This window comes from Vanellus vanellus (genome assembly GCF_965231255.1).
Source record: "Vanellus vanellus genome assembly, chromosome: 24".
Lineage (NCBI taxonomy): Eukaryota > Metazoa > Chordata > Aves > Charadriiformes > Charadriidae > Vanellus > Vanellus vanellus.
This window is the reverse complement of record NC_138929.1, coordinates 5,319,050-5,345,423: the sequence shown is the minus strand read 5'-3', so window position 1 is coordinate 5,345,423 and position 26,374 is coordinate 5,319,050. Positions and strand designations below refer to the sequence as shown.

General features: G+C 66.1%; 2 protein-coding genes across 2 annotated transcripts; both read right to left on the bottom strand.

Annotated features, from left to right (window-relative positions):
- Positions 1–1,415: 1,415 nt before the first annotated feature.
- TMEM98 (transmembrane protein 98) lies at positions 1,416–3,120 on the bottom strand (the record flags this gene model as incomplete). The annotated part of the gene is made up of 6 exons (XM_082494926.1): positions 1,416–1,620; positions 1,891–1,950; positions 2,057–2,172; positions 2,313–2,346; positions 2,649–2,780; positions 2,990–3,120. The coding sequence occupies 6 exons, from the start codon at positions 3,118–3,120 to the stop codon at positions 1,416–1,418; spliced, it is 678 nt and encodes a 225-aa protein (XP_082351052.1).
- Positions 3,121–10,493: 7,373 nt separating this feature from the next.
- Positions 10,494–25,917, bottom strand: ARHGAP27 (Rho GTPase activating protein 27). Its single transcript, XM_082494904.1, has 16 exons — positions 25,888–25,917; positions 24,857–25,629; positions 20,844–21,272; positions 19,574–19,789; positions 18,629–18,739; positions 18,443–18,510; positions 18,246–18,333; positions 15,078–15,182; positions 14,518–14,616; positions 14,352–14,442; positions 14,053–14,178; positions 12,751–12,849; positions 12,432–12,509; positions 12,152–12,286; positions 11,030–11,135; positions 10,494–10,926 (listed from the first exon to the last, which is right to left on the bottom strand). The coding sequence occupies exons 2-16, from the start codon at positions 25,607–25,609 to the stop codon at positions 10,749–10,751; spliced, it is 2,682 nt and encodes an 893-aa protein (XP_082351030.1). The 5' UTR covers positions 25,610–25,629; positions 25,888–25,917; the 3' UTR covers positions 10,494–10,748.
- Between the last annotated feature and the right edge of the window lie 457 nt (positions 25,918–26,374).

Sequence of the window (26,374 nt, the reverse complement as noted above, 5' to 3'; positions counted from 1 at the left end):
CCTCCCCGTCACGTGACGCGGGGGTCACATGACCGCAGCCCCCTGCGATGAGTTCGTCGGGACTCAGCCCCGGGGGGGGGACACACGGGGTGGCCCCGGCGTGGTGGTACCTCCCCCATCCGGGGTACGGGGCACCCCCAAACCCCCCCACAGTCCCCCCAAATCCTCCCCAGACCCCTCCAACCCCTGCAGATACCCCCCAACCCAACCCCCCCCCAACCCCCTGCACACTCCACCCAAAACTCCCATCCCCTTCTAAATCCCCCAAACCCCCCCACATTCTTCACCCCCCACCCCCAAATCCTAACCCCCCCCCAACCCCCCCTAAACTTCCCTCCCCCACCTGTCGCCTCCAAACCCCCTCACCCCTCCCAAAGCCCTGGGACCCCCCCCCCCCCCCAATATCCCAACCCCCCAAACCCCCTTAAGTCCCCTCACCCCCCCCCAAGTCCCCCCCCCAGCTCCTCCTAACCCCTTCAATGCCCCCCAAATCCCCTCCAATGCCCCCTAAACTGCTCTCCCACCCCCCTAAACTCCCCACCCCCCCAAGCTCCTCCCAACCCCCTCATCCCCCCCCAACCTTCCCACCCCCCGCCAAACTCCCCAGCCCCCAAAAACTCCCCAGCTCCCTAAACCCCCACCCTCCAACCCGCCTAAACCACAAACCCCCACCCCCCCCACCCCTCCAACCCCCTTCCAACCCACCAAACAACCCACACCCCCCAGTCCCTCCAACTCCCCCAAAATGCCACCCTCCAACTCCCAAACCCCCCAAACTCCCACCGCCCCTCCCCCCTCTAACCCTCTCCCAACCCCCCCCAAATCTCACCCCTCCACTCCCCCAACCCCCTCCAAACTCCCAAACCCCCCACCCCCCCCCACCCCCCTCAGTCACTACAACTCCCCCCAAATCCCACCCCTCCAACCCCCCTAACCCCCCCCAAACTCCCAACCCCCCCTCCAACCGCCCCAATTCCCCAAATTCCACCCCTCCACCCCCCCTAACCCCCCCCCAAACTCCCAACCCCCCCTCCAACCCCCCCAAACTCCCAACCCCCCCAGTCCCTCCAACTCCCCCCAATTCCCACCCCTCCACCCCCCCTAACCCCCCCCAAACTCCCAACCCCCCCTCCAACCCCCCTAACCCCCCCAAACTCCCAACCCCCCCAGTCCCTCCAACTCCCCCCAATTCCCACCCCCCCACCCCCCCAACTCCCAACCCCCCTCCGACCCCCCTCCAACCCCCCCCAATTCCCCAAATCCCACCCCTCCCCCCCCCCCCCCAACCCCCCCCAGCTGCCAGAAAGCCGAGATCCAGAGGTGACCCCCATAATGGGAAGAGGGAGGGGGACGACACACACACAACGACTTTATTGGGGTGACATCGGGGGGTGTGGGAGGTGTGTGTGTGTGTCTCAGATGGCCGACTGCTCCTGCCGGAAGGCCTCGGTGGCCGGTGGCCGGTCGGTCTCGGTGGCCATGGCGGCCTGCCGCAGGACGGCCATGTGCTCTTCGGCGGCCGCCAGCGACCGCTGGACCCAGTGGCGGGCGGCGGGTTGGCGACAGGCGCTGCGGGTCACCAGCACCAGGTGACTGACCGACAGCAGCAACGCCGCCGCCCTGCGGGGACACGGTGGCCCGTTGTCACCTCACCGCGTCCCGGTGTGTCCATCCCCCCCCCCCCCTCCCCCAGTCCTCAGACTTTGTCAACCGGGAACGGGGTTCGTGCCTCAGTTTCCCCATCTGCAGCGTTAAAGGGGTGGAGGTGTTCCCCCTCCCACTCGCCGCCCTCACCCGTAGTGGTTGTCCCCGGTTATGTGGCACTGGTGTCCCCATCCCCATACAGGTGTCCCCCCGCCACCCAGGGAGCGTCCCCGTCCCTCCCGTCACCTCGCGTCCAGTAGTTTGGGGTCCAGCGGAGGGTACATGGATCTCACCACGTCGTCCACCCTGTCGGCGGGGACGGCGTTAACCTCAGGGGACGCCGTGGTGACATCCTCCATCACCCCCCTCCCCCGCACCCCATTCCACCCCCGCCACCCCCCCCCGCCGTCACCTGGGGCTGATGCGTTTGGCCACCACGATGATGTCCCCCAGGCTGGCGGGGGACTTCACGCGGGCACCGGAGCCCATGGTCATGGCCACCAGCTTCTCCGTCAGCGTGTGGCAGATCTGCGGGGGGGGGGGACGACGACGACACACAGGACGGACACACGACGGGGGACACACAGAGGACACAATGGGAGTGAGGCCAAGGATGGGCGCCCGGTGCCACCACCACCAGTGCCACCGGTGCCACCCCCTGAACTCACCTTCAGGATGGCGATGCAGTGGGACACCAAACCCCTGCGGAGAGGGAGGAGGGTGTGAATCCAGGTGGACCCCCCCCCCTTCCCCATGTCCTTGTCCCCCATGTCCCCCCCCTCCCCCCAGACCCTTGGGGACATTCCCACCCCAGGGACCATCTCCTCTTGGGATTGGCCACGGCTCGGTGACGCCCCCCCCCCCCCCCCAAAATCTCTGCCACCTGCATCCCGTGATGGGGAGGGGGGGCGATGGCATCGCAGGGGGGTCCCCAGCGGTGGTGGTGGTGGGGGGGACACGTGGGGCACACGGTGACGGGGACGGGGGTGGGGACACGGGCTTACGAGGCGTCCTCGACCCAGTCCTCGTTCTCCAGGATGGCTTCGATGTGGGGGTTGGTGATGACCACGTCATCCAGCTCCAGCTCCGAGGGCTCCGAGGGCGTCTCGGTGCTCCCCATGAGATCCACGATGGGTCTGTTGGGGACCCAGGGGACATCTCTGGGGACAGGGCCACCTCCTCGGGCTGCCCCCATGACGCCGGAAACGTCCCCACCATCATCTCCTCCGATGCTAGTGGCCGTGTCCCCGGCATCGTCCCCAGCCCGTTGGGGTTTGGGGTTCCTCCCCCACCCCTCCTCGCCTGGTGGGGACGGGGACGATGCCACCCCCACGGGATGACTCACTTGGTGTCGTAGTGGTGCCGCAGGTCTTTGGGGTGGCAGTACCGCTGCCGACAGACCACCACCAGCGCCACGAAGGACGCCAGGAAGATGGTGGCCAGCACTCCGATGGCCACGATGACAACCGTCTCCATGGCTGGTCCCCACCGGGGCGAGGGGTGGTGGCTCAGGGGGCCCGTGACATCTTGACACGATGGGGTCTGCGGTGATGGGGGGGGGGACGACACGGGGAAGGGGTCAGGAACCCCACGGATACTCTTCCTCCCCTCTCCCCGCACCCCAAAACGCCCGGCTGTGACGTGGGGTCACCCACAGATGGACCCTGCCCCAGGGGGACCTTCCGGTGGCAGTGTCACCCCGGGGGGGGGGGACGGGGGACGGGACAGGGGACACCACGGGGGATTGTGCGGGGTGGAGCAGGATTTGGCCATGGTACCCGGGGGGGGGCTGCCACCACCCCACCACCACGGCCACAGTGACGGGGCGGGAGATGGGATCAGGAGGGGGGGGGGGCATATGGGGCTGCGGGGACCCCCAGAGCACTGTCCCTATAGGGTCACAGGGACCCCCAGAGCCCCGTCCCTATGCCTCTATATGGACCCCCTGAGCCCCCTCCCTATAGGGTCACAGGGACCCCCAGAGCCCCGTCCCTATGCCTCTATATGGACCCCCAGAGCCCTCTCCCTATAGGGTCACAGGGACCCCCAGAGCCCCGTCCCTATGGCTCTATATGGACCCCCAGAGCCCTCTCCCTATAGGGTCACGGGGACCCCCAGAGCCCCGTCCCTATGCCTCTATATGGACCCCCAGAGCACTGTCCCTATGGGGCCATGGGGACCCCCAGAACCTGCTTCCTATAGGGCTATAGGAACCCCGAGAGCCCAGTCCCTATGGAGCTATGGGGACCCCCAGAGCCCTGTCCCTCCAGGGACCCTGGCCTCTATGGGGCTATAGGGACCCCCCCAGTCAGTCTTTACGGGACTCCCAGAGCCCGGTCCCTATGGGGCTATATGGACCCCCAGAGCCCAGTCCCTATGGGGCTGTGGGGACCCCTACAGCCAGTCTTTATGGGACCCCCAAAGCCTGGGCCCTATGGGGATATAGGGGCCCCCAGAGCCTGGTCCCTATGGGGCTGTGGGGACCCCCAGAGCCCGGTCCCTATGGGCTATAGGGACCCCTTCAGCCAGTCTCTATGGGACCCCCAAAGCCTGGGCCCTATGGGGCTATAGGGGCCCCCAGAGCCCGGTCCCTATGGGGCTGTGGGGACCCCCAGAGCCCGGTCCCTATGGGCTATAGGGACCCCTTCAGCCAGTCTCTATGGGACCCCCAAAGCCTGGGCCCTATGGGGATATAGGGGCCCCCAGAGCCTGGTCCCTATGGGGCTGTGGGGACCCCCAGAGCCCGGTCCCTATGGGCTATAGGGACCCCTTCAGCCAGTCTCTATGGGACCCCCAAAGCCTGGGCCCTATGGGGCTATAGGGGCCCCCAGAGCCCGGTCCCTATGGGGCTGTGGGGACCCCCAGAGCCCGGTCCCTATGGGGATATAGGGGCCCCTACAGCCAGTCTTTATGGGACCCCCAAAGCCTGGGCCCTATGGGGATATAGGGACCCCCAGAGCCTCGTCCCTATGGGGCTGTGGGGGACCCCCAGAGCCTGGCCCTATGAGGATATAGGGACCCCCAGAGCCCGGTCCCTATGGGGATATAGGGGCCCCTACAGCCAGTCTTTATGGGACCCCCAGAGCCCGGTCCCTATGGGGCTATAGGGACCCCTACAGCCAGTCTCTATGGGACCCCCAAAGCCTGGGCCCTATGGGGATATAGGGGCCCCCAGAGCCTGGTCCCTATGGGGCTATAGGGACCCCCCAAAGCCTGGGCCCTATGGGGCTATAGGGGCCCCCAGAGCCCGGTCCCTATGGGGCTGTGGGGACCCCAGAGCCTGGTCCCTATGGGGATATAGGGGCCCCTACAGCCAGTCTTTATGGGACCCCCAGAGCCCGGTCCCTATGGGGCTATAGGGACCTCCAGAGCCCGATCCCTATGGGCTATAGGGACCCCCCAGCCAGTCTCTATGGGACCCCCAGAGCCCGGTCCCTATGGGGCTATAGGGACCTCCAGAGCCCGATCCCTATGGGCTATAGGGACCCCCCAGCCAGTCTCTATGGGACCCCTAGAGCCCGGTCCCTATGGGGCTGTGGGGACCCCCAGAGCCCGGTCCCTATGGGATATAGGGGCCCCCAGAGCCCGGTCCCTATGGGGCTGTATGGACCCCCACATCCTGGTCCCTATGGGCACCCCCAGAGCCATCCCCGCTGCCGCAGCGGTGCCCCCGAGTCCCCGTCCCCACAGTGGGGGGGGGGAGCAGGACACGGCCACGCCATGTCCCCAACGGGGCCCCCAGCCCTGGGCAGAACAGGTGGGGACACCCGTGCCACCGCGGGAACGGGGACGGGGACACACACACAGCCAGTGGGTGCCCCCCCCGTGGCAGGATGGGGGGGTCACACACACACCCGGGGGGGGGACACGACACCCCCCATCTCGGTGGGGCGGGGGGCACCCCATCCCACCCTCCCTACCTGCCGCCAGCTGCCACCGCCGGGGACGGGGACACGGGGACGGTGCCACTTCCGCACCGCCCGGGCAAACACCGCCGACTCCCGACCTTTGCACCCTGACTAATGCCTGGCCCCCCCCCCCCCCCCCCCCCCCCAAATTTCCCCCCCCCCAAACCCCTCCATTTCCCCCCAGCGCATCCCCCCTCCCACTTCATTTTTTTTTTTTCCCCCTAAATCCCAATGAATTTTAAGCCATATTGAGTGATTTGGCTTAAATTGGCACTTCTCTCCCCCCCCCCCCCCCGGCAAAAACTGGGGAGAGCAGAGGGGGACACACACACACACGGTGGCCCTGTCCCCCCCCTCCCCCCCCCCCCCCCAATCCCTTTCCCACTGCGATTAATGCCTTAAGAGGGATTTTGGCCACCAAAGCCGTAACCCCTTAGTGCCTGGGGGGGGGGGGGGGAGGGGGGGGTAACAGCCCCGAGGGGGGGGTCCCACCCCCCCGGCCATGGGGGGGGGGGTGTCCCTGCCCCTGGCTGGGTTGGGGTCGGGTCCTGTCCTGCGCAGCGCTGAGTACTGGGGGGGTCCTGTGGGCAGCAAAGGGGAATGGGGTGGGGGGGGTCTGAAGGGGCTCTGTGAGTGGGGGGGGGGTGTCGCTGCTGGGGGGGGGGGTGGGGGCTCTGGGAGGCTCGGGGGGGGGTGGTTTGCTGCTGGGAGGGGGTCTTTGAGGGTGTGGGGGGGTGTCACTGGGAGGGGGGTCTGGGGGGCCCTGTGAGGGTCTGGGGGTGTTTTGCTTTTGGGGGGGTCCAGGGGGTCCCTGTGAGGCTCGGGGGGGGGTGGTTGCTGCTGGGGGGGGCTCGGGGAGGGCCTGTGAGGGTCCGGGGGGTGTTTTGCTGCTGGGGGGGGGGGCTGTGAGCGTCTGGGGGGGTGTTGATGCTGGGGGGGGTCTGGGGGTCCCTGTGAGGGTCTGGGGGTGTTTTGCTTTTGGGGGGGGGGGTCCTGGGGGGTCCCTGTGAGGCTCAGGGGGGGTGGTTGCTGCTGGGAGGGGGGCCTGGGGGGGCCCTATGAGGGTCTGGGGGGATGTTTTGCTGCTGGGGGGGTCTGGGGGGGCTCTGTGAGGGTCTGGGGGGGTGTTTTGCTGCTGGGGGGGTCTGGGGGGGGGGTTGCTGCTGGGGGGGGCTCTGGGGGGGGCCTGTGAGGGTCTGAGGGGTGTTTTGCTGCTGGGGGGTGTTGATGCTGGGGGGGGGTGTCTGGGGGCTCTTTGCTTTTGGGGGGGTCCAGGGGGTCCCTGTGAGTCTCAGGGGGGGGTGATTGCTGCTGGGGGGGGGGTCTGGGGGGGTGTTTTGCTGCTGGTGGGGTCTGGGGGGGCCCTGTGAGGGTCGGGGGGGGTGTTGTTTGCTGCTGGGGGGGGTGCTCTGGGGGGGGCCTGTGAGAGTCTGGGGGGTGTTTTGCTACTGGGGGGGGCTGTGAGGGTCTTGGGGGGGTGTTGATGCTGGGGGGGGGTCTGGGGGGTGTTTTGCTTTTGGTGGGGGTCCAGGGGGTCCCTGTGAGTCTCGGGGGGGGTGGTTGCTGCTGGGAGGGGGGTCTGGGGGGGTGTTTTGCTGCTGGGGTTGTCTTGAGGGGCCTTGTGAGGGTCTGGGGGGTATTTTGCTTTTGGGGGGGGTCCAGGGGGTCCCTGTGAGTCTCGGGGGGGGGTGGTTGCTGCTGGAAGGGGGGTCTGGGGGGGCTCTGTGAGGGTCTGGGGGGGTGTTTTGCTACTGGGGGGGGCTGTGAGCGTCTGGGGGGGGTGTTGATGCTGGGGGGGGTCTGGGGGGGCCATGTGAGGGTCTGGGGGTGTTTTGCTTTTGGGGGGGGTCCAGGGGGTCCCTGTGAGGCTCAGGGGGGTGGTTGCTGCTGGGAGGGGGGTCGGGGGGGGGGTTTGCTGCTGGGGGGGGGGCTCTGGGGGGGGCCCTGTGAGGGTCTGGGGGGGTGTTTTGCTGCTGGGGGGGTCTGGGGGTGTGTGTTTGCTGCTGGGGGGGGGCTCTGGGGGGGGCCCTGTGAGGGTCTGGGGGGGTGTTTTGCTACTGGGGGGGGCTGTGAGGGTCTGGGGGGGGTGTTGATGCTGGGGGGGGGTCTGGGGGGGCCCTGTGACAGTCTGGGGGCTGTTTTGCTTCTGGGGGGGTTCCTGCTGTGAAGGGGGTCTGGGGGGGCTCTGTGAGGCTCGGGGTGTGTTTTGCTACTGGGGTGGGGGGGGGCTGTGATGGTCTGGGGGGGGTGTTGATGTTGGGGGGGTCTGGGGGGACCCTGTGAGGATCTTGGGGGGGGTCTGTGAGGGTCTGGGGGGTGTTTTGCTTCTGGGGAGAGTTCAGGGGGTCCCTGTGAGGCTCGGGGGGGGGGGTGCTACTGGGAGGGGGGTCTGGGGGGTGTTTTGCTTCTGGGGGGGGGGGGTCCTGCTGTGAAGTGGGTCTGGGGCAGCTCTTTGAGGCTCGGGGGGGTGGTTGCTGCTGGGGGGGGGGGCTCTGGGGGGTCCTGTGAGGGTCTGGGGGGTGTTTTGCTTCTGGGGGGCGGCGGGGGGGGGGCGTGGAGTCCCTGCTCGGGGGGAGGGGTGGGGGGGTCGCTACTGGTGGTTGGAGGCGGTCCCGGTCCTGCGGAGCCGCGGTTATGGGGGGGGGCACAAACGGCTGATGGGGGTCCCGCATGGCCCTCGGAGGGGTTTTTCCGGGGGTCCCACGGCGGGGGGAGGGGGGGGGGGTCGGTCCCGCACGGCTCTATGGGGGAGAACGGTCCCGGGGGTCCCGTAGGGCCACGGGAGGCGGCGGGAGGGGGGGTGGGGGGGGGGTCGCTCCCGGGGGTCCCACGGCGGGGGGGATGGGGGGAGGATCGCACCGGGGGTCCCACACAGCCCCGGGGGGGGATTACCCGACGGTTTCGAGGATGGGGGAGGGGAGGGGGTCACCCCGGGGTGTCCCCTCCCCCCCCCCCAACCCCCCAATAACGACTCCCTGCGCGGTACCGGGAGGAGCGACACCCCCCGCCCCCTCTACCCCGGTTCCCCCCCCCCCCGTACCCCCCGGTGCCCCCCGCCCCCCCCGCACCTGGAGCCGCCCGGCGGCGGCCGAGCACAAGATGGGGCCGGCGGTGGGGCTCTGCCCGGGATCTGCCCCCCCCCATCCCCCCCTCTCTCTCCCCCCCCCCCTCCCCGGGGCCGGGACCGCCCCCGGCCCGCCCCGTCGAGCCCCCGCCCCCACCCCGGGGCCTCCGCGGGGCTGCGAAGTGTCCCAAAGTGTCCCCTCCTGCTCCAAAATGGCCTCATCGCGTCCCCAAGTGTCCCCCCCTCCTGTCTCAAACTCTCACCGCCGCACCCCCGAAACATCCCTTTGTGTCCCAAACTGTCCCCTCCTGTCCCAAAATGTCCCCGCCGCATCCCAAAGTGTCCCCTCGTGTCCCAAACTGCACCCCTGCAGCATCCCTCGGTGTCCCAAAATGTCCCCACTGCACCCCAAAGTGTCCCCGTTGTGTCCCTTCGTGTCCCAAAGGACCTCTGCTGCACCCCAAAACATCCCTTTGTGTCCCAAAGTGTCCCCTTGCGCCCCCAAAATGTCCCCGCCGCATCCCAAAGGGTCCCCTCGTGTCCCAAACTGCACCCCTGCAGCATCCCTCGGTGTCCCAAAATGTCCCCACCACATCCCAAAGGGTCCCCGTGCTGTCCCTTCGTGTCCCAAAGTACCTCTGCTGCACCCCAAAACATCCCTTTGTGTCCCAAAATGTCCCCACCGTGTCCCTTTGTGTCCCAAAGTACCTCTGCTGCACCCCCAAAGCATCTCCTTGCACCCCAAAGTGTCCCCTCCTGTCCCCAAATGTCCCCACTGCACCCCAAAGTGTCCCCTCGTGTCCCAAACTGCACCCCTGCAGCATCCCTCGGTGTCCCAAAATGTCCCCACTGCATCCCAAAGTGTCCCCGTGATGTCCCCTCGTGTCCCAAATTACCTCCAGCGCACCCCCAAAGCATCCCTTTTTGTCCCAAAGTGTCCCCTTCTGTCCCAAAGTGTCCCCATTGCATCCCAACAGGTGTCCATCGTGACCCCTTGTGTCCCTTGTGTCCCAAAGCGTCCCCATCGCATCCCAAAGTATCCCCACCCCACCTCAAAGTGCCCTTGTGTCCCCAAGTGTCCCCAACCGTCCCCACCGTGTCCCCAAACCCCCGTCGTGTGCTGACCTGCCCTCGTTGTGTCCCAAAGTGTCGTCACCGCATCCCAAAGCACCCTCGTGCCCCTGCCGCGCCCTTTAGTGTCCCCAAAGCATTTCAGCCGTGTCCCTTACTGTCCCTTTTGCACCCCACACTGTCCCACCTCCGTCCCACGGCATCTCCATCATGACCCAAAGTGTCCCCACCCCAGAGGGGTCACTCCGGGTGACGGGGTCCCACCGGTACCCGCTCCCCACCCTACTGCTCTCAGCACCCGTCCCTGCCACCCGCGGTGACGCCGGCGGTGACACCGGCGGTGACATGGGCTTTGGCGATGCCAGCGAGGAGAGGTGTCCCAAAGCCCAGGGGACACTCTCACCACGGCGGTCTGAGGTCTCCCCCCCCTGGGGACGCTGGAGTCCCCTCCTCCTCCGGGGGGGGACGATGACATCTTGTCCCTAAGGGCCACCAGGAGCCAAGGGGCACCGCGGGTGTCCCCGGGGATGTCCCCATGCCATGCCAGCAACACCTCGTCCCCGTGGCCGAACGGGATCTTTATTTGGGAATACGGCGGTGGGGTTGTGCCGGACACCGGCTCCGGCCATGGCACAGCCCGGCTTCTCCCTACCCACCTCACCGGTGGCACCGTCCCCGCGGGCACTGCCCGGCTGGACACCTCCATCCTCTGCCGGGTCTGTGCCGCTGGCCCCGGCGAACTGGGGACCGCAGGGCTCCATCGTCCCCCCCCAAAAAACCCACCCCCCCCTGCACCCCCTGGCGCACAACCTCCGTGGGTCCGGCCCCAGCGGGAGCGGGTGGCAGCGGAGGACACGGTTCTCGGGGTGTCCCCAGCTCCGACACCCATCCCTCGAGCCGCATCCCGAGCCGGCCGGGCCACCTCGTTGCCCTTCATGGAACCCACGATTGTCACCACCCGTCGTCCGAGGTGACGTGTAGCCAAGTCCTTCTTCCCCTGAGATGCTGATCCTTCATGTTCCCACTGCCGGGCTTGTCCCTACGCGTGTCCCCAGAAGTTTTTAGCCGTCAGGGAAGATGTAGCTGTACTGGTTGAGGATGTGCTCCACCACCTGGTTCTGGAAGACCATGTGCATGGCCATGTTCCCCTCCTCGCTCGCTGGCCGCAGCAGCGTGGGGCCGAAGACGATGGCGATGCTCTGCACCGACATGCGGTTCTCCTCCTTGTACTCGATCACCCTGCGGGGAGGAGGGACGGTGTCACCCGGCGTGGCCCCAAACCCAAGTCTCGTCCCCCTTCCTGCCACTGGGTTGGGTTCGGGGGGAGTGGGAGGGGCGTCACCTGGAGAGGTGGCGGAAAAGGACCTTCATGGTGTCGTGGTGAGCGGGTGGGAGGGAGAACACCAGGTCACGGATGCACCGGCCCTTCCTGGTCGGGTCCTGCATCTCTGCGATGGGGGGGGAAGACATGACGGGGTGCTGATCCGGAGCTGGAGCACCTGTCCCCATCCCTGTCCCTATCCCTGTTTTGATCCCATCCCATCCCATCCCCATCCCATCCCCATCCCCTCTTCATCCCTATCCCCATCTCATCTCATCCCATCCCATCCCCATCCTCATCCCATTCCTATTCCCATTCCCATTCCCATTCCCATTCCCATTCCCATTCCCATTCCCATTCCCATTCCCATCCCCATCCCCATCCCCATCCTCAACCCCATCCCATCCCTTCCCCATCCCAACTCCATCGCATCTTGTCCCATCCCATCCCATCCCATCCCATCCCATCCCATCCCATCCCATCCCCATCCCATCCCATCCCATCCCATCCCATCCCCATCCCCATCCTCATCCCCATCCCTTCCTGTCCCCATCCCCATCCCCATCCTCATCCCCATCCCCATCCCCATCCCCATCCCATCCCATCCCATCCCATCCCATCCCATCCCATCCCCATCCCATCCCATCCCCATCCCATCCCCATCCTCATCCCCATCCCCATCCCCATCCTCATCCTCATCCTCATCCCCATCCCGTCCACAACCCAACCCATCCCATTCCATCCCATCCCATCCCATCCCATCCCATCCCATCCCATCCCATCCCATCCCATCCCATCCCATCCCCATCCCCATCCCCATCCCCATCCCCATCCCCATCCCCATCCCCATCCCTTCCCCATCCCATCTCCATCGTGTCTTGTCCCATCCCATCCCATCCTCATCCTCATCCTCATCCTCATCCTCATCCTCATCCTCATCCTCATCCTCATCCTCATCCTCATCCTCATCCTCATCCTCATCCTCATCCTCATCCCGTCCACATCCCTTCTCATCCCCATCCTCATCCACATCCCCATCCCCATCCCGTCCCTGTCCCACCCCTTCCCACCCCACCCCATCCCATCTCATCCGACCCCGTCCCTGTCCCCGTCCCTGTCCCCGTCCCTGTCCCCAAGCCTCACTGATGGCAGCGATGAACTTGTCGAAGTGGCTGAAGGGGACGAGTGGCTCCGGCAGCTCCCGGAAGAAGAGCTTCAGTGCCCCGGTGACAACGTGGATGTCCTCCCAGCGCCCGTCATCCAGGTCCAGGTGCTCATCTGCAGGGCCGGGGCAGCACCTCAGGCAGGTCCCGGAGCCCCCGGGGACGGATGAGGGTCCCAATCCCTCCCTCCCCGTCACCTTGCCCTTGGAGAGGGGGGTCATATCCCCTTTGTCCCCTGTTGTCACCGCAGGTGACCTTACCGTGCTCCACTTTGTAGCGCAGTTTCTGGATGGTGGCCAAGTTGCCGCTGACCCGGTACAGCCCGTCGATGTCCAGACCTGGCAGAAGACGATGGAGATGGGGGAAAGCTCCCAGTTAACCACAACCCACCCCGGGATGTGACACCAGCCACCACCGATGGAGCTCCGGGTACCCAACGTGTCCCCATTGTCCCCTGGGAGATGCCTGCAGCACCAACCTTCCAGGGAAAACCCAACCAGCACATTTAGGCTTTACCCGGAGCTGTCCCCATCCCGGTGACCCCGGGGTTGTCCCCGTCCCCGAGTCCCGGGGTGGTACCTCTCCTCTCCACGGTCTGGATGCACTGCAGGACGAAGCGGGGCACCGTCCCCCGTTCCCGCTCGCACAGCGCTTGCAGGGGACAGCCGAAAACCTGATCTGGAAAAAACCAACGGGGACTTGAGCACGGTTGGGTGACACTGACAGGACACCCGGTGGCGGGTTCAGGCTGGGGGACAGGGCTGGGGACATCGCAGGAGGGCCCGTTCCCATACGGGGTGGCCCAAGGTGATGGGACATGCTCAAGCCCATCACCATGACGTTGGGTGCAGGGTTGGGTTTGGTCCCCCAACCCTCCGTCCCAGCTCCATTCCCAGCTGTCCCTACCCACCTCCCAGCCTGGGGACACCCCGAGGGGACTCAACCCCATCCTGGCACCCACCCTTGGTGTACCTCCATCCTGGGCACCCACCTTTGATGTAGCCCCATCCTGAGCACCCACCCTGGATGCACTCCCATCCTGAGCACCCATCCTTGGTATAGCCCCATCCTGGGCACCCACCTTTGATGTTGTCCCATCCTGGCACCTACCTTGATGTTTCCCCATCCTGAGCACCCATCTTTGATGTAGCCCCATCCTGAGCACCCATCCTTGGTATAGCCCCATCCTGGGCACCCACCTTTGATGTTGTCCCATCCTGGCACCCACCCTTGATGTTTCCCCATCCTGAGCACCCATCTTTGATGTAGCCCCATCCTGAGCACCCACCCTTGAGGTACCCCAATCCTGAGCACCCATTTTTGATGTACCTCCATCCTGGCACCCAGCCTTGATGTTGCCCCATCCTGAGCATCAAGCCTTGAGGTACCCCAATCCTGAGCACCCACCCTTGATGTAGCTCCATCCTGGTGCCCACCCTTGATGTATCCCCATCCTGAGCACCCACCCTTGGTGTACCCCCATCCTGAGCACTCATCTTTGATGTAGCCCCATCCTGGCACCCACCCTTGATGTAGCTCCATCCTGGTGCCCACCCTTGATGTTGCCCCATCCTGAGCACCCATCCTTGGTGTACCCCCATCCTGAGCACCCATCCTTGGTGTAGCCCCATCCTGGGCACCCACCTTTAGTGTTGCCCCATCCTGACACCCACCCTTGATGTACCTCCATCCTGAGCACCCACCCTTGATGTACCCCCATCCTGAGCACCCATCCTTGGTGTAGCCCCATCCTGGGCACCCACCTTTGGTGTTGCCCCATCCTGACACCCACCCTTGATGTACCTCCATCCTGAGCACCCACCCTTGATGTCGCCCCATCCTGAGCACCCACCCTTGATGTCGCCCCATCCTGGCACCCACCCTTGATGTAGCCCCTCTCGCGCAGGGACTGCAGCGTCGGCCGCCTCTGCAGGAACTTGCGGAGTTTGTTCCGGACTCTGCTGGAGTCGCTCTCGCCGCCGCCACTGCCCGTCACCTGCCCGGCCGCTGGCGGGGACAGCGCACAGGTCACCATCGTCCCAAGGGACCGAAGTGCTCCTGGCATGTCCCACCACCACGGGGAGCCGGGGACACTGCGGGGCAGTCACCCTTCTGCCCGGTGGATGGTTTTGCCGGTGCCACCCCGGTGCCCGTCCCCGTGCCGGGATGCCCGAGCTCACCTGCCCTCTTCTCCTCGCCGCCCCCCAGCTTCTCCCGGGAGCCGAATTCAGCCCCGCTCTCGGCATCCTCCTCGCCAAGGAGGTCGGTCCCCTAGGGAAGGGGCAGCGTGAGACCCCTGTGCCCGTCCCCGGGGTGGCAGGGTGGGGGTCGGCGGCGCCTGCTCACCAGCCTGCCGATGCTGTCGGCGATCGCCTTCTGCCAGGCGCCGATGATCTGCTCGGAGTCGTGTTGGATGAGGAACTCCGAGCCCTCCCGCGTTTTCAGCTGCGGGAGAAGCGGGCAGCGGTCAGGGCAGGGCCATGGGGCTGCCCGCCGTTGGCCACAACCACTTGGCTTTGGGGACCTGCTTGTGGCTGAGAACGGCGCTCAACTCATTACACCGATGACCCCACCTATTACCATTTCCTGGCGAGCTGGGGCGGCTGGAAACCTCCTCCCCGTGCAAAGCCCGAGAGGAAAAACCCCTCCGGGAGCGAGGATGTCCCTTGGTGACATCTCCATGCCCGTAGGAAAGGGACAAGGGCAGCACAGCGCGTCCCTTTGCTCCCAGCCCCGGGATGTCCCTTATTGTCCCCACCACCACCAACCCCAGCACATCTCCTTCACCGCTGGTGGGATGAACCGGGTAGGTGCTGGCATTGCCACCGCCCTGCGGGTCACACATGGACCCTGATGGGTGACCGGTGTGTCCCCTCCCCCCCGCCCCCCGCTGTCACCGGGCTCACCTCCAGGACGTGCTTCTTGCTGGACTTGTCCTTGCTGGCCCAGCTGAGGGTGGCCCCGCGCAGCTCCACCGTGTGCTCGGGGGTGGTCAGGGTGCTGGGGTGCCGCTGTGGGAACAAGGGGAGGAGGGTGACACCGCTGGCACCCACCCGGAGGGGATGGGGACATCGGGGTCCTGCTCTCTTGGAGGCCTGCGGGCTTTCCTCCTCCAGAAAGGCAGGAGTGGGAAATGTCCCCCGTGGGACATCTCTGTCCCCTCGCATGGCACCGGGGGTCTCTCCGCGGGACGTGGCCGTGGTGCTGCCGCCGTGGGGTGGGTGTCGCGGCCACCAGCTTGGGGACAGCCTAGTCCTCCAGCCACTGACACCTTGTGGGACATCCCCAGCTCTGCCTGGGGATGGCTGGGGGGGGGTGTTCAACTTTAGGGTCCCTCTTGGTGACAGCGCCGCGCAGGAGCAGCGTTCCGTAGGGAAAGGAGTCCGGGTGGCTGTCCCCAGGGAGGGGACAGTCCCTCGGGGAATCAGACCCGCTTGCTCTCCCCCATGCCCTGAGTTTTGGGGGGCTTTGGCCACATTCCCCCTCCATCCAACCCCTCTCTATCCCTCTTTTCCAGAAGGGCCCCCCCAGATGGAGCTCCGCACCCACGTCCCAGCGGTGGGGGGCAGCACCCTGTCCCCCCCCCCCCCCTCACCGAGGGTTTGGGTCCGTCCCCTCTCCTTCCCCTGCCACCGTCACCGCAGGGTGTTGCAAAACCCGCGGCAGCTTCTGCATCCGGGCGGCGGGTGATGGGTGCCGGGGGAGGGGGGTGATGGGTGCCGGAGGGGGGGTGTGATGGGTGAAGCACCGCTTCCTCCCTGACGAGCTCCGTGTGCTCGTTAGGGTGCCCTGACACCGACCCGCGGGGGAGCGTGTGTGTGCCAGGGGAGGTGTGAGCACACACACGTGCGGTGACCCAGCCCGGTGCCGGGGGGATGGTCTGGGGCTGTCCCATGGGTGCCGGGTCTCTCCTGTGGGTGCTGGCCCCATCCTGTGGGTGCTGGTCCCATCACATGGGTTCTGGCCCCATCATATGGGTCCTGGCCTCATCCCGTGGGTACCGGCCCCATCCCATGGGTGGTGCCCTCATCCCATGGGTACCAGCCCCATTCCATGGGTGGTGCCCTCATGCCATGGGTGCCAGCCTCATCCCATGGGTACCGGCTCCATCCCATGGGTGCCAGCCTCATCCAATGGGTACCGGCCCCATCCCATGGGTGCCAGCCTCATCCGATGGGTACCGGCCCCATCCCATGAGTGGTGCCCTCATCCCATGGGTTCTGGCCCCATCCCATGGGTGCTGGCCCCATCCCATAGGTGCTGGCCTCATTCCATGGGTGCCAGCCCCATCCTGTGGGTGCTGACCCCATCACGTGGTTCCTGGCCTCATCCCATGGGTGTTGGCTCCGTCCCATGGGTACGAGCCCTCTCCCATGGGTGATGGCCCCATCTCACGGGTGCTGCCCCCATCCTGTTGTTGTTGTTGGTCCTGACTAATGGGTGCTGGCCTTGTGCTATGGGTGCTGACCGTATTCCATGGCTCCTGGCCCCATCCTGCACTTGCTGGCCCAATTCCATGGGTGTTGGCCCCATCCTACAACTGCTGGCTCCAACCCATGGGTGCTGGCCCCATCCTACAACTGCTGGCCCCGTCCCATGGGTGCTGGCACCATCCTACAGGTGCCGGTCCCATCCCATGGGTGCTGGGCCCACCCTACAACTGCTGGCCCCATCCTACAGGTGCTGGCCCCAATCTATGGGTGCTGGCCCCATCCTACAACTGCTGGCCCCATCCCATGGGTGATGGCCCCATCCTGCAACTGCTGGCCCCATCCCATGGGTGCTGGCCCCATCCTGCAACTGCTGGCCCCAGCCCATGGGTGCTGGCCCCACCCTACAACTGCTGGCCCCATCCCATGAGTGCTGGCCCCAAACCATGAGTACTGGCCCCATCCTACAACTGCTGGCCCCATCCCATGGGTGCTGGCACCATCCTGCAACTGCTGGCCCCATCCCATGGGTGCTGGCCCCATCCCATGGGTGCTGGCCCCATCCTACAACTGCTGGCCCCATCCCATGGGTGCTGGCACCATCCTACAACTGCTGGCCCCATCCCATGGGTGCTGGCACCATCCTGCAACTGCTGGCCCCATCCCATGGGTGCTGGCCCCATCCCATGGGTGCTGGCCCCATCCTACAACTGCTGGCCCCATCCCATGGGTGCTGGCACCATCCTGCAACTGCTGGCCCCAACCCATGGGTGCTGGCCCCATCCTACAACTGCTGGCCCCGTCCCATGGCCGCTGGCCCCATCCCATGGGTGCTGGCCCCATCCTACAACTGCTGGCTCCATCCCATGGGTGCTGGCACCATCCTACAGGTGCCGGTCCCATCCCATGGGTGCTGGCCCCACCCTACAACTGCTGGCCACATCCTACAGGTGCTGGCCCCATCCTACAACTGCTGGCTCCATCTTACAGGTGCTGGCCCCAATCCATGGGTGCTGGCCCCATCCTACAACTGCTGGCCCCATCCCATGGGTGCTGGCCCCATCCTGCAACTGCTGGCCCCATCCCATGGGTGCTGGCCCCATCCCATGAGTGCTGGCCCCATCCTACAACTGCTGGCCCCAGCCCATGGGTGCTGGCCCCATCCTACAACTGCTGGCCCCAGCCCATGGGTGCTGGCCCCATCCCATGAGTGCTGGCCCCAAACCATGAGTACTGGCCCCATCCTACAACTGCTGGCCCCATCCCATGGGTGCTGGCCCCATCCTGCAACTGCTGCCCCCATCCCATGGGTGCTGGCACCATCCCATGAGTGCTGGCCCCATCCTACAACTGCTGGCCCCAGCCCATGGGTGCTGGCACCATCCTACAACTGCTGGCCCCATCCCATGGGTGCTGGCCCCATCCTACAACTGCTGGCCCCATCCCATGGTTGCTGGCCCCATCCTACAGCTGCTGGCCCCATCCCATGAGTGCTGGCCCCAAACCATGAGTACTGGCCCCATCCTACAACTGCTGGTCCCATCCTACAACTGTTGGCCCCAAACCATGAGTACTGGCCCCATCCTACAACTGCTGGTCCCATCCTACAGGTGCTGGCCCCACCGAGGCTGTTGGGGTTCTTACCAAGGCACCGGCCGCCGAGTGCTTGGAGTCCTTGAAGAAGGTGAGGATCCCCCCCTCCAGCACCGTCCAGGATGAGCTCCAGTTCTTCCTGGAGAGCAGAGGGGGGGGGTCACAGAGGGGGACAGCGCAGCCCCTGTCCCCTCCGTCCCCCCCGGGGCTCCCTCCTCCAGTGGTGGGGGACACCAGGACGCGCTTACCGGAGCCTCTTCCCTCTGTCCACCGTCTTGGTCCGGTTGAGCACTCCGGCTTTTTCGAGGTTTTTATACTGGAAGGCAAAATCGTGGAGTGAAGGGGGGGTGGGGTGGGGGTGGGTCAGGTTTGCCCCCTGCCCTCCCCGGTGCCGGGGTGGGCAAGGGCTGCCTGCCCCTCCCCAGGGCGCTCACCTTCTCCTCCTTCGGCCCCAGCGCCGGTGGCACGGTGCTGTGCCAGGCAAAGAGCCCGCTGTCCTGGCTGGAGCTGCTGCTGGCCCGGTTGTGGCGGCCACTAGCCGGCACCTGGGATGGAGGGAAGGAGGGAGGGAGCGGGTGATGCCTGAGGTCCCGGTGCCGGATGGGTGCTGGACTCCGCACCCACCGTACCCCAGAGCCCTCTGCTTTTGTGGCCCTGTGACAATGCTCATCCGCTACCGGACATCCCTGTCCCCATCTTTGTCCTTATCCCGGTCCCCATTCTGTCCGTATTCCACCTCTGTCCCCATCTCCATCTCTGTACCTTTCCATAGCCCTGTCTCTGTCCCCATCCCCATCCATGTCCCTGTCTGTATCCCACCTCTGTCCCCATCTTTGTCCTTATCCTGGTCCCTGTCCCCATCCCTGTCCCTGTCCATATCCAACCCCTGTCCCCATCTCCATCTCTGTCCCTTTCCAGACCCCTGTCCCTGTCCCCATCCCTGTCCCTGTCCATATCCAATGCCTGTCCCCATCCCAGTTCCTGTCTCTGTCACCATCTCCATCCCCATCCTCATCCTCATCCTTGTCCCCATCCCCATCCCTGTCCCTCTCTCTATCCCACCCCTGTTCCCATCTCCATCCCTTTCGATAGCCCTGTCCCTGTCCCCATCCCTGTCTGTATCCCACCCCTGTCCCCATATTTGTCCTTTTTCCGATCCCTTTCCCCATCCCCATCCATGTCCCTGTCCATATCCAACCCCTGTCCCCATCTCCATCTCTGTCCCTGTCCCCATCTCCATCCCTGTCCTCATCCTCGTCCCCATCCCCATCCCTGTGCCCATACTTGTCCTTGTCCCCATCCCCATCCCCATCCCTGTGCCCATACTTGTCCTTGTCCCCATCCCCATCCCCATTCCCATCCCCATCCCGGCCCCGTACCGTGTCGGAGGCGAAGTGCTCGGGGTAGAACACAGCTCCCTCGGGGTGGTTGTGCCCGTACCAGCCCGGGGGTGAGCCCAGCTCCTCGGGGCGCCTCGGGGACAGACAGAGAGCGGCCCCCTGATCATAGGAGCCCACAGGTGAATAGTCCTCTTCGGGATAACCCTCCAACTCATCTGGAGACAGGTCAGGATAGTCCGTTTCCGGAGTGGGTGGCTGGAGAGAAGAGATGGGTCAAGATCTTGTGCCCCACCAAAAGCATCCGCATCCCCAAGCCATGGCCAGCCCAGGTGGGGGCTGCCCCATCTCCATCATCTCCATCCCCATCTCTATCTACATCTCCATTTCCATCTCCATCCCTGTCTCCATTCCCATCCCTGTCACCATCCTCATCTCCATCTCTATCCCCATTCCTGTCTCCATCCTTATCCCCACTCCATCTCCATCCCTGTCTTCCATCTCCATCCCTGTCTTCCATCTCCATCTCCATCTCCATCTCCACCTCCCTCTCCACCTCCACCTCCACCTCCACCTCCATTTCCATCTCCCTCTCCATCTCCATCTCCATCTCCATCTCCATCTCCATCTCCATCTCCATCTCCATCTCCATCTCCATCTCCATCTCTTTCTCGTTCTCCTCCTCCTTCCCCTTCCTTCTCCTTCTCCTTCTCCTTCTCCTTCTCCTTCTCCTTCTCCTTCTCCTTCTCCTTCTCCTTCTCCTTCTCCTTCTCCTTCTCCTTCTCCTTCTCCTTCTCCTTCTCCTTCTCCTTCTCCTTCTCCTTCTCCTTCTCCTTCTCCTTCTCCTCCTCCTCCTCCTCCTCCTCCTCCTCCTCCTTCTCCATCTCATCTCATCTCATCTCATCTCATCTCATCTCATCTCATCTCATCTCATCTCATCTCATCTCATCTCATCTCATCTCATCCCATCTCATCTCATCCCACCCTATCCCATCTCCACCTTCTCCTTCTCCTTCTCCTTCTCCTTCTCCTTCTCCTTCTCCTTCTCCTTCTCCTTCTCCTTCTCCTTCTCCTTCTCCTTCTCCTTCTCCTTCTCCTTCTCCTTCTCCTCCTCCTCCTCCTCCTCCTCCTCCTCCATCTCATCTCATCTCATCTCATCTCATCTCATCTCATCTCATCTCATCTCATCTCATCTCATCTCATCTCATCTCCGTCTCTGTCTCCATCTCCATCTCCATCTCCATCTCCACCTCCACCTCCACCTCCATCTCATCCCCATCCCCATCATCCCCGCGCCTCACTGGGTGCTCACCCTCTGATCCATGGGACCGTACCGCGTCACCCCAGGGTACATATCCTGGGAGCTGCTGCCGTCTCCTGCATGGGGGGGGTCCCACGACGTCTCACCTGTTACCGAATTATAGAAAAAAGCCTGTCCGCTGGCTTCGTCCATGTGCTGTTCCCACTCGGAAAACTCCGGGCTGTGGGCGAGCGAGGAGGCGGGAGAGGCGACGGGACTCACTCCATCTTCTGCCTGACCAAAGGGACAATCCCACGTGGTCTCACCCGTCACCGGGTTATAATAAAACAAATGTCCACTGTCCGTATCCGTGTGGGTTTCCCAATCCGACACGGAGCTGCCGGCTTCCTCCGGGGCCGAGCCGGTGGCTGCGGCTTCTTCCTGCAGCTCCTGGATGTTGAGGTAGATGGGGGCGGGCGGCTCCTCCGGCTCCTTGTGTTCCTGCGGAGGGGGGGGACGCGGATGGGTCACTTGGGTGCTGCGCTTGGCGATGGGTGCGGCGATGGGGTAGGGATGCCGGGGACGGCGCTCCTGGGATGTCCCCATGTCCCCCGCCGGGGTACCCGGGCTGGTGGCTGGGTGAGGGGGCCCAGGGGCCCGATCCTGCCCTGACCCGGCTGCTGGGGCATCCTGGGCACCTGCCCCGAGACACCCCCTCGCGGTGGGGTGTAGGTGGCTGAGTGGTGGAGGAGGGCACCCACAGCACCCACAGCACCCACAGGAGGGCAGGGAGCACCAGCGGGGATGAGGGTCCGGCCTGAGCACGTGGAGAGAGTTTGGGTTGGGGGCATCCCGGTCCCCAGTGTCGGCACCCGCATCACCGGTACCCACGGCACCCGCCGCGCCTGCGCCCCCGGCATCTGCACCCAGGGCATCGGCACCGGCACCCCAAAACTTGCACCCACATCCAGCAGCACCCACATCAGCAGCACCACATCGTCGGCACCCACATCATTGGCATCGGCACCCACACCGCCTGCGCCCGCAGCGTCACCAGCACCCGCAGCATCAGCACCCGCAGCATCACCCGCACCCGCATCGCCCGCACCCCCGGCCTCTGCCCCCCCCCACCGCCACCACCCAGACCACCAGCACCCCCACCACCAGCACCCACCTCACCGGCACCCTCAGCCCCGGCACCCCGACCCCTCCGGGCTCCGGGCTCTGAGACCGACAGCCCCATCACCGCATCCCAAAATAAAGCCCCGAGCGACACCTTACGCAGTGCCTGGCTGTCCCCATCCCCCCCTAACCTCTGTGGGGCTGCTCGGGGGGTGGGGGTGTGTGTGTGTGTGTGGGGGGGTGACACGTGTCCCCCGGGACCGGGCGGCCGCGGGCGGGTGCTGCCGGTGGGGAGTCCCCTCCCGACACCCTTTGACCTCCCCAACTTTACAGCCCCTGAGCCTCCCTCCAACGGCCGTGGGGACAAAGTTTCCCAACCCCGGCCCTGCCCGTCACCCGAGGGTGGGGGGTGGGGGTGGGGACGGACACGACAGAGGAGCGGGTGGCCTTGGGGACACCCCAGAGCAGAGGGGGACAGCGGACCAAGTCACCCCATCATCCCCCTCCCCCCACCCCCCACCTCCCCACCGCAGCGAACGGGGCCGGAAACCCAACGCGAGAGGCCACTGTCATCTTGGGGACGAGGGACATGGGGGTGACGAAGGGGGACCCCTGGCATGGAGGCCCCCCCCCCCCCCCCCCAGCACCATGGGATGGGATGGAGGTGGTTTCTCTTCCCCCCACCCCCCACCCCGATGGGGGGTTTGGGTGCTCCTCACCACTTTGGGATGAGCATTTTGGCACCCACCGGTGCCACCTCCGCAGCGCAAACGCGGGACCCCCCCACCCCCCCCCTAAAAAAAAAAAAAAACAAACCAGGAGAAATTCAGGAGGGAGATTAGAGGGGGGGGGGGGAAATGCCCCCCCGTGACACCCCCCGCCCAGGCTGGGTGCACCCATGGGTGCTGCCTACCTTCCCCATGCGCAGCAGCCGCGACACCCTACTGCGGGACCGCCGCAGAGCGCCCGACACCCGCTCGCCCATCCTGGGGGTGGGGTGGGGGGGGGGGGGGGATTGGCACCGAGTGTGTGTGGGGTGTGCGTATGTGTGGGTGTGTGGGATCAGGCGATGGGGACACCGAGAGGCTCCGGCAACGCCGAATGGCGCCCTGTGCCGGGCCCCGCGCCGGCCGCGCTTCCTGCTGGGGTTCGGGGAGCGGAAGAGCCGCCTCCGAACCCAACGTTTGGCCCCGAAGCGGAATTGGCTTTTTTTTTTTTTTTGGGGGGGGGGGGGGTGGGGGTGGTGTTGTCACTTTGTCACCCACCACCCATCACCCGTCGCCCGCTCCGGCAAAGCCAAGGTCGACCCGGCAAGGATTGCACCAGGGCTACGCCGGGCCGGGGATGTGCGGGGAAAACGTACTTTCCCCCAAATTTATGTCGGCCCATCCGGTGTTGTGCCCCTCCGCCGGTGATGGCACAGGGACGAACCCCGCGGAGGGGACGGCGTCACCCCAACGCCGGGATGGCCCCGGCCCGGCGGCCGAGGCGGTGGGTGGATGCATATGGTGGCCGGGCTGAGGCCGCCGCAGCGCCGCCGTCGCCGCGGCTGCCGGTTGGTTTTGGCGCCGGTTGGGTTTCGGTAGGGGAAGGGGAAAGGGGGAACGCTCCGGCGATGGCACCGGGGTTGGGGACAACTCTTGGTCCCTCCTTGGGGGGGGGGGGGGAAGGGGGGGAATCGGGGTGGCTTTGGGGGTGCAAAGAGCACTGGGGGGTAAATCCGGCACGGCTGAGGGTCACAGGGGGGAAAATGGGGTGTAAACCCCTCCCTCCCCCCCCCAGCACTGACACCCCCTTTCCTCCAACAACACCCCCCCCCCCACCCCGGGGTGACACAGCCCCTCGAGCCTCCCTCGGAGTGGGGGACATGGGGGCTCGGGGGGCTACGGGTGCTTGGGGTTACCCCAAAGAGGGGCGGGTGGGGGGGTGGGGGACAAGGACACAGGACCCCCCCCCGACCCCCCGCCATCATCCTCTCACCCCACTGCGCCCCAGCCGACGTCGGGGCGCCAGGGGGCACCCCCCACCCTTGGGTGCCCCCCCCCCCCAAGAGGGGTGCAGTGGGGAGCCCCGGGGTTGGGGGGGTGGGGGGTGGGAAGGGCCCCTCACTACTTACGGGCGTGGGGCGAGAGTGGGTTTTTGGGGTGGTTGTGTGTGTGGGGGGGGTGTCCGCTCGAGCCGGGGTGCACCCAGCACCCACCGCCGGCACTGGGTGCTGCGCCCAGGTGAGACACCCGCCCCGGCAGGGAGGAGTTCCCGCGCTTCCCTGTTAACCCCTTTCTGCCTCTTCTCACCCCGGAAACACCGCCGGGACGGGGTGTGGGGACCCCCTCCCAAAGGACCCTGAGTGGCACTGAGTCGTGTTGTGTCTTCCCCCCCCCCCCCCCCAGGGACTGCAGGCATCACTGGGGGGACACTGGGAGAGCCCATGAAGGTGGGGAAACTGAGGCACGGTATGGGGGATGAGCTCGGAAGGCGCTCAGGGTGGGTGCCCGGTGGGAGGGGTGTCACTTGTCCCCCCCCCCGAGGTGGGAACTGCTGGTAAACTGCTGTCCCCATCCCACTCCGGGTGTCCCCATCCCACTCCGGGTGTCCCCATCCCACTCCGGGTGCCCCCATCGCCATCCTGCTCCTGGTGTCCCCATTGTGCTCCCAGTTTCCCTATCCCCATCCTCCTCCTGGTGTCCCCATCCCGGCTGGGGGAGGGGGGGTGGGGTTGGCCCACAGGTTTGCCCCCAGCTCGGTGAGGGGACACAGGGGGTCCCAGTGGTGGCAGCAGTGCCGGGGAGCCCCTGGGTGCCACCCCACCCTGTGCTGGGGGACGCGGGGTGTGCCGGGAGGGGGGACACGACATGGCACATTGAATCAGCAGAGGGACCCCGGTGTCCTTCCCCACCCCACCACCCCCTCATCAAATCCCCCCGGCGCTGCTTTTGGGGACGGCACCGGCGATGTCACCGTACCTGAGCTGCGTGGCCGGACCCCGGCCACCTCCTCGCCACGTCCCCGTCCTTGCCGGCGGCGTAGAGGGTCTCGGAGCGGCTTTTGCCAAGCGGGAGAGGGTGTCCTGGGGGGTCCCCACGCGACCCCATGGCAGCGGCACCCCGCGGCACTGGCGTCACCCGTGCCAGGTCATCCAGGGAGTGCGAGGGGCGCACGGGCTCGGCGGGGTGGGGGGTCAGCACCGGGGGGTACCGAAAAGAGCTGAGTGCTGGTGGCGAGTCCCTCCGGGGCACCGAGTCCCTCCGGGGCACCGAGTCCCTCCGGGGCACTGAGTCCCTCCGGGGCACCGAATCCCTTTGGGGCACCGAATCCCTTCGGGGCACTGAATCCCTTCGGGGCACTGAGTCTCTCCGGGACACGGAGCATCCTCCGGCTGTGTCCTCCGTCTCGGCAGCACCGACGAACCGGTACTCGTAGGCTGGCGGCTGCTGGGGGACGAGCGTGGCTGGATCCGTCCCGGCGTGCCCCGGCGGCGGTGGGTCGAGCGGGGCCGGGGTGGCGATGGGGGGCAGCTCCTTCACGTACTGGGCAGGGATGTAGAAGGGCCGGGTGTCCCCGCTCTTCTTGACGTGCCACCAGTGGTGGTTGGTTCGTTTCAGCAGGACGTAGCGCTCGTTAGGTTTGATGGAGACCAAGGTCCCGTCCTTGGCTCGGTACTCGAAGCCGTATTCCACCAGCACCAACGCCTCCTCCGCCGGCACCGCCGCCTCCATGGCCGCCCCGGCGCCTCCGCCTGCGGGAGACGGGACGGGGAGAGGGCTGATGGCACCTCCCAACCCCTCTTGAGGTCTTCGGAGACCCCCGAGAGCTGTTTTAGGGGGTCCCCCTTGAGCCCCAAACTTTGGACGTACCCCAAACCTTGGACGTACCCCAAATCACCCAAACCCACCTGAAACCGCTCCAGGGTGACCACCACCATCCTCAAGCCCCCAAAGCCATCGAGCTCCACATCCCCAAGCCCCTCCAAAGCCACCGGGTCCCCAAATCTCACCTCCAGCAGGCGTCGGGGTGCAGGCGGGGGCGGTGGGGCGCGCGGCAGGTCCCGCTCGTGCCCGCGCCGGGCTGGTCTCGACTCGCTCCGGTTTCCTGCCAGCGCCTCGTCGAAAGACGGGGCTGGGCTCCGCGCTGGCGCTTGGGTGCCCCTTCCACCATCCCCCCACCCCCGGGCTGGGGGGAGAGGGGCGGTGGGGACCCGGTTTCCTCCCCTCGGGGTGGGAGGGAAGGGACGATGGCGGAGGGGACCCGCTGCCGCCCGGCCGAGGAAACGGCTCCTCGGGAGGTTCCTGCCGCAGGAAAGGCCCTGCCCCGCGGCTGAGCCGGGATTTACGCCGCTGCCGGATCCAGCACGGCCTCCCCGGGCAGGGGGATGGGACCCCCCCAGGGAGGGGGGGGGGGGGTGTCCCGTGGGAGCTGCCCTGGATTTTGTCCATTCCCCCCTTCCTCTCCCTGGGAGTCCCACTGGGGTCCCCGCACCGGTG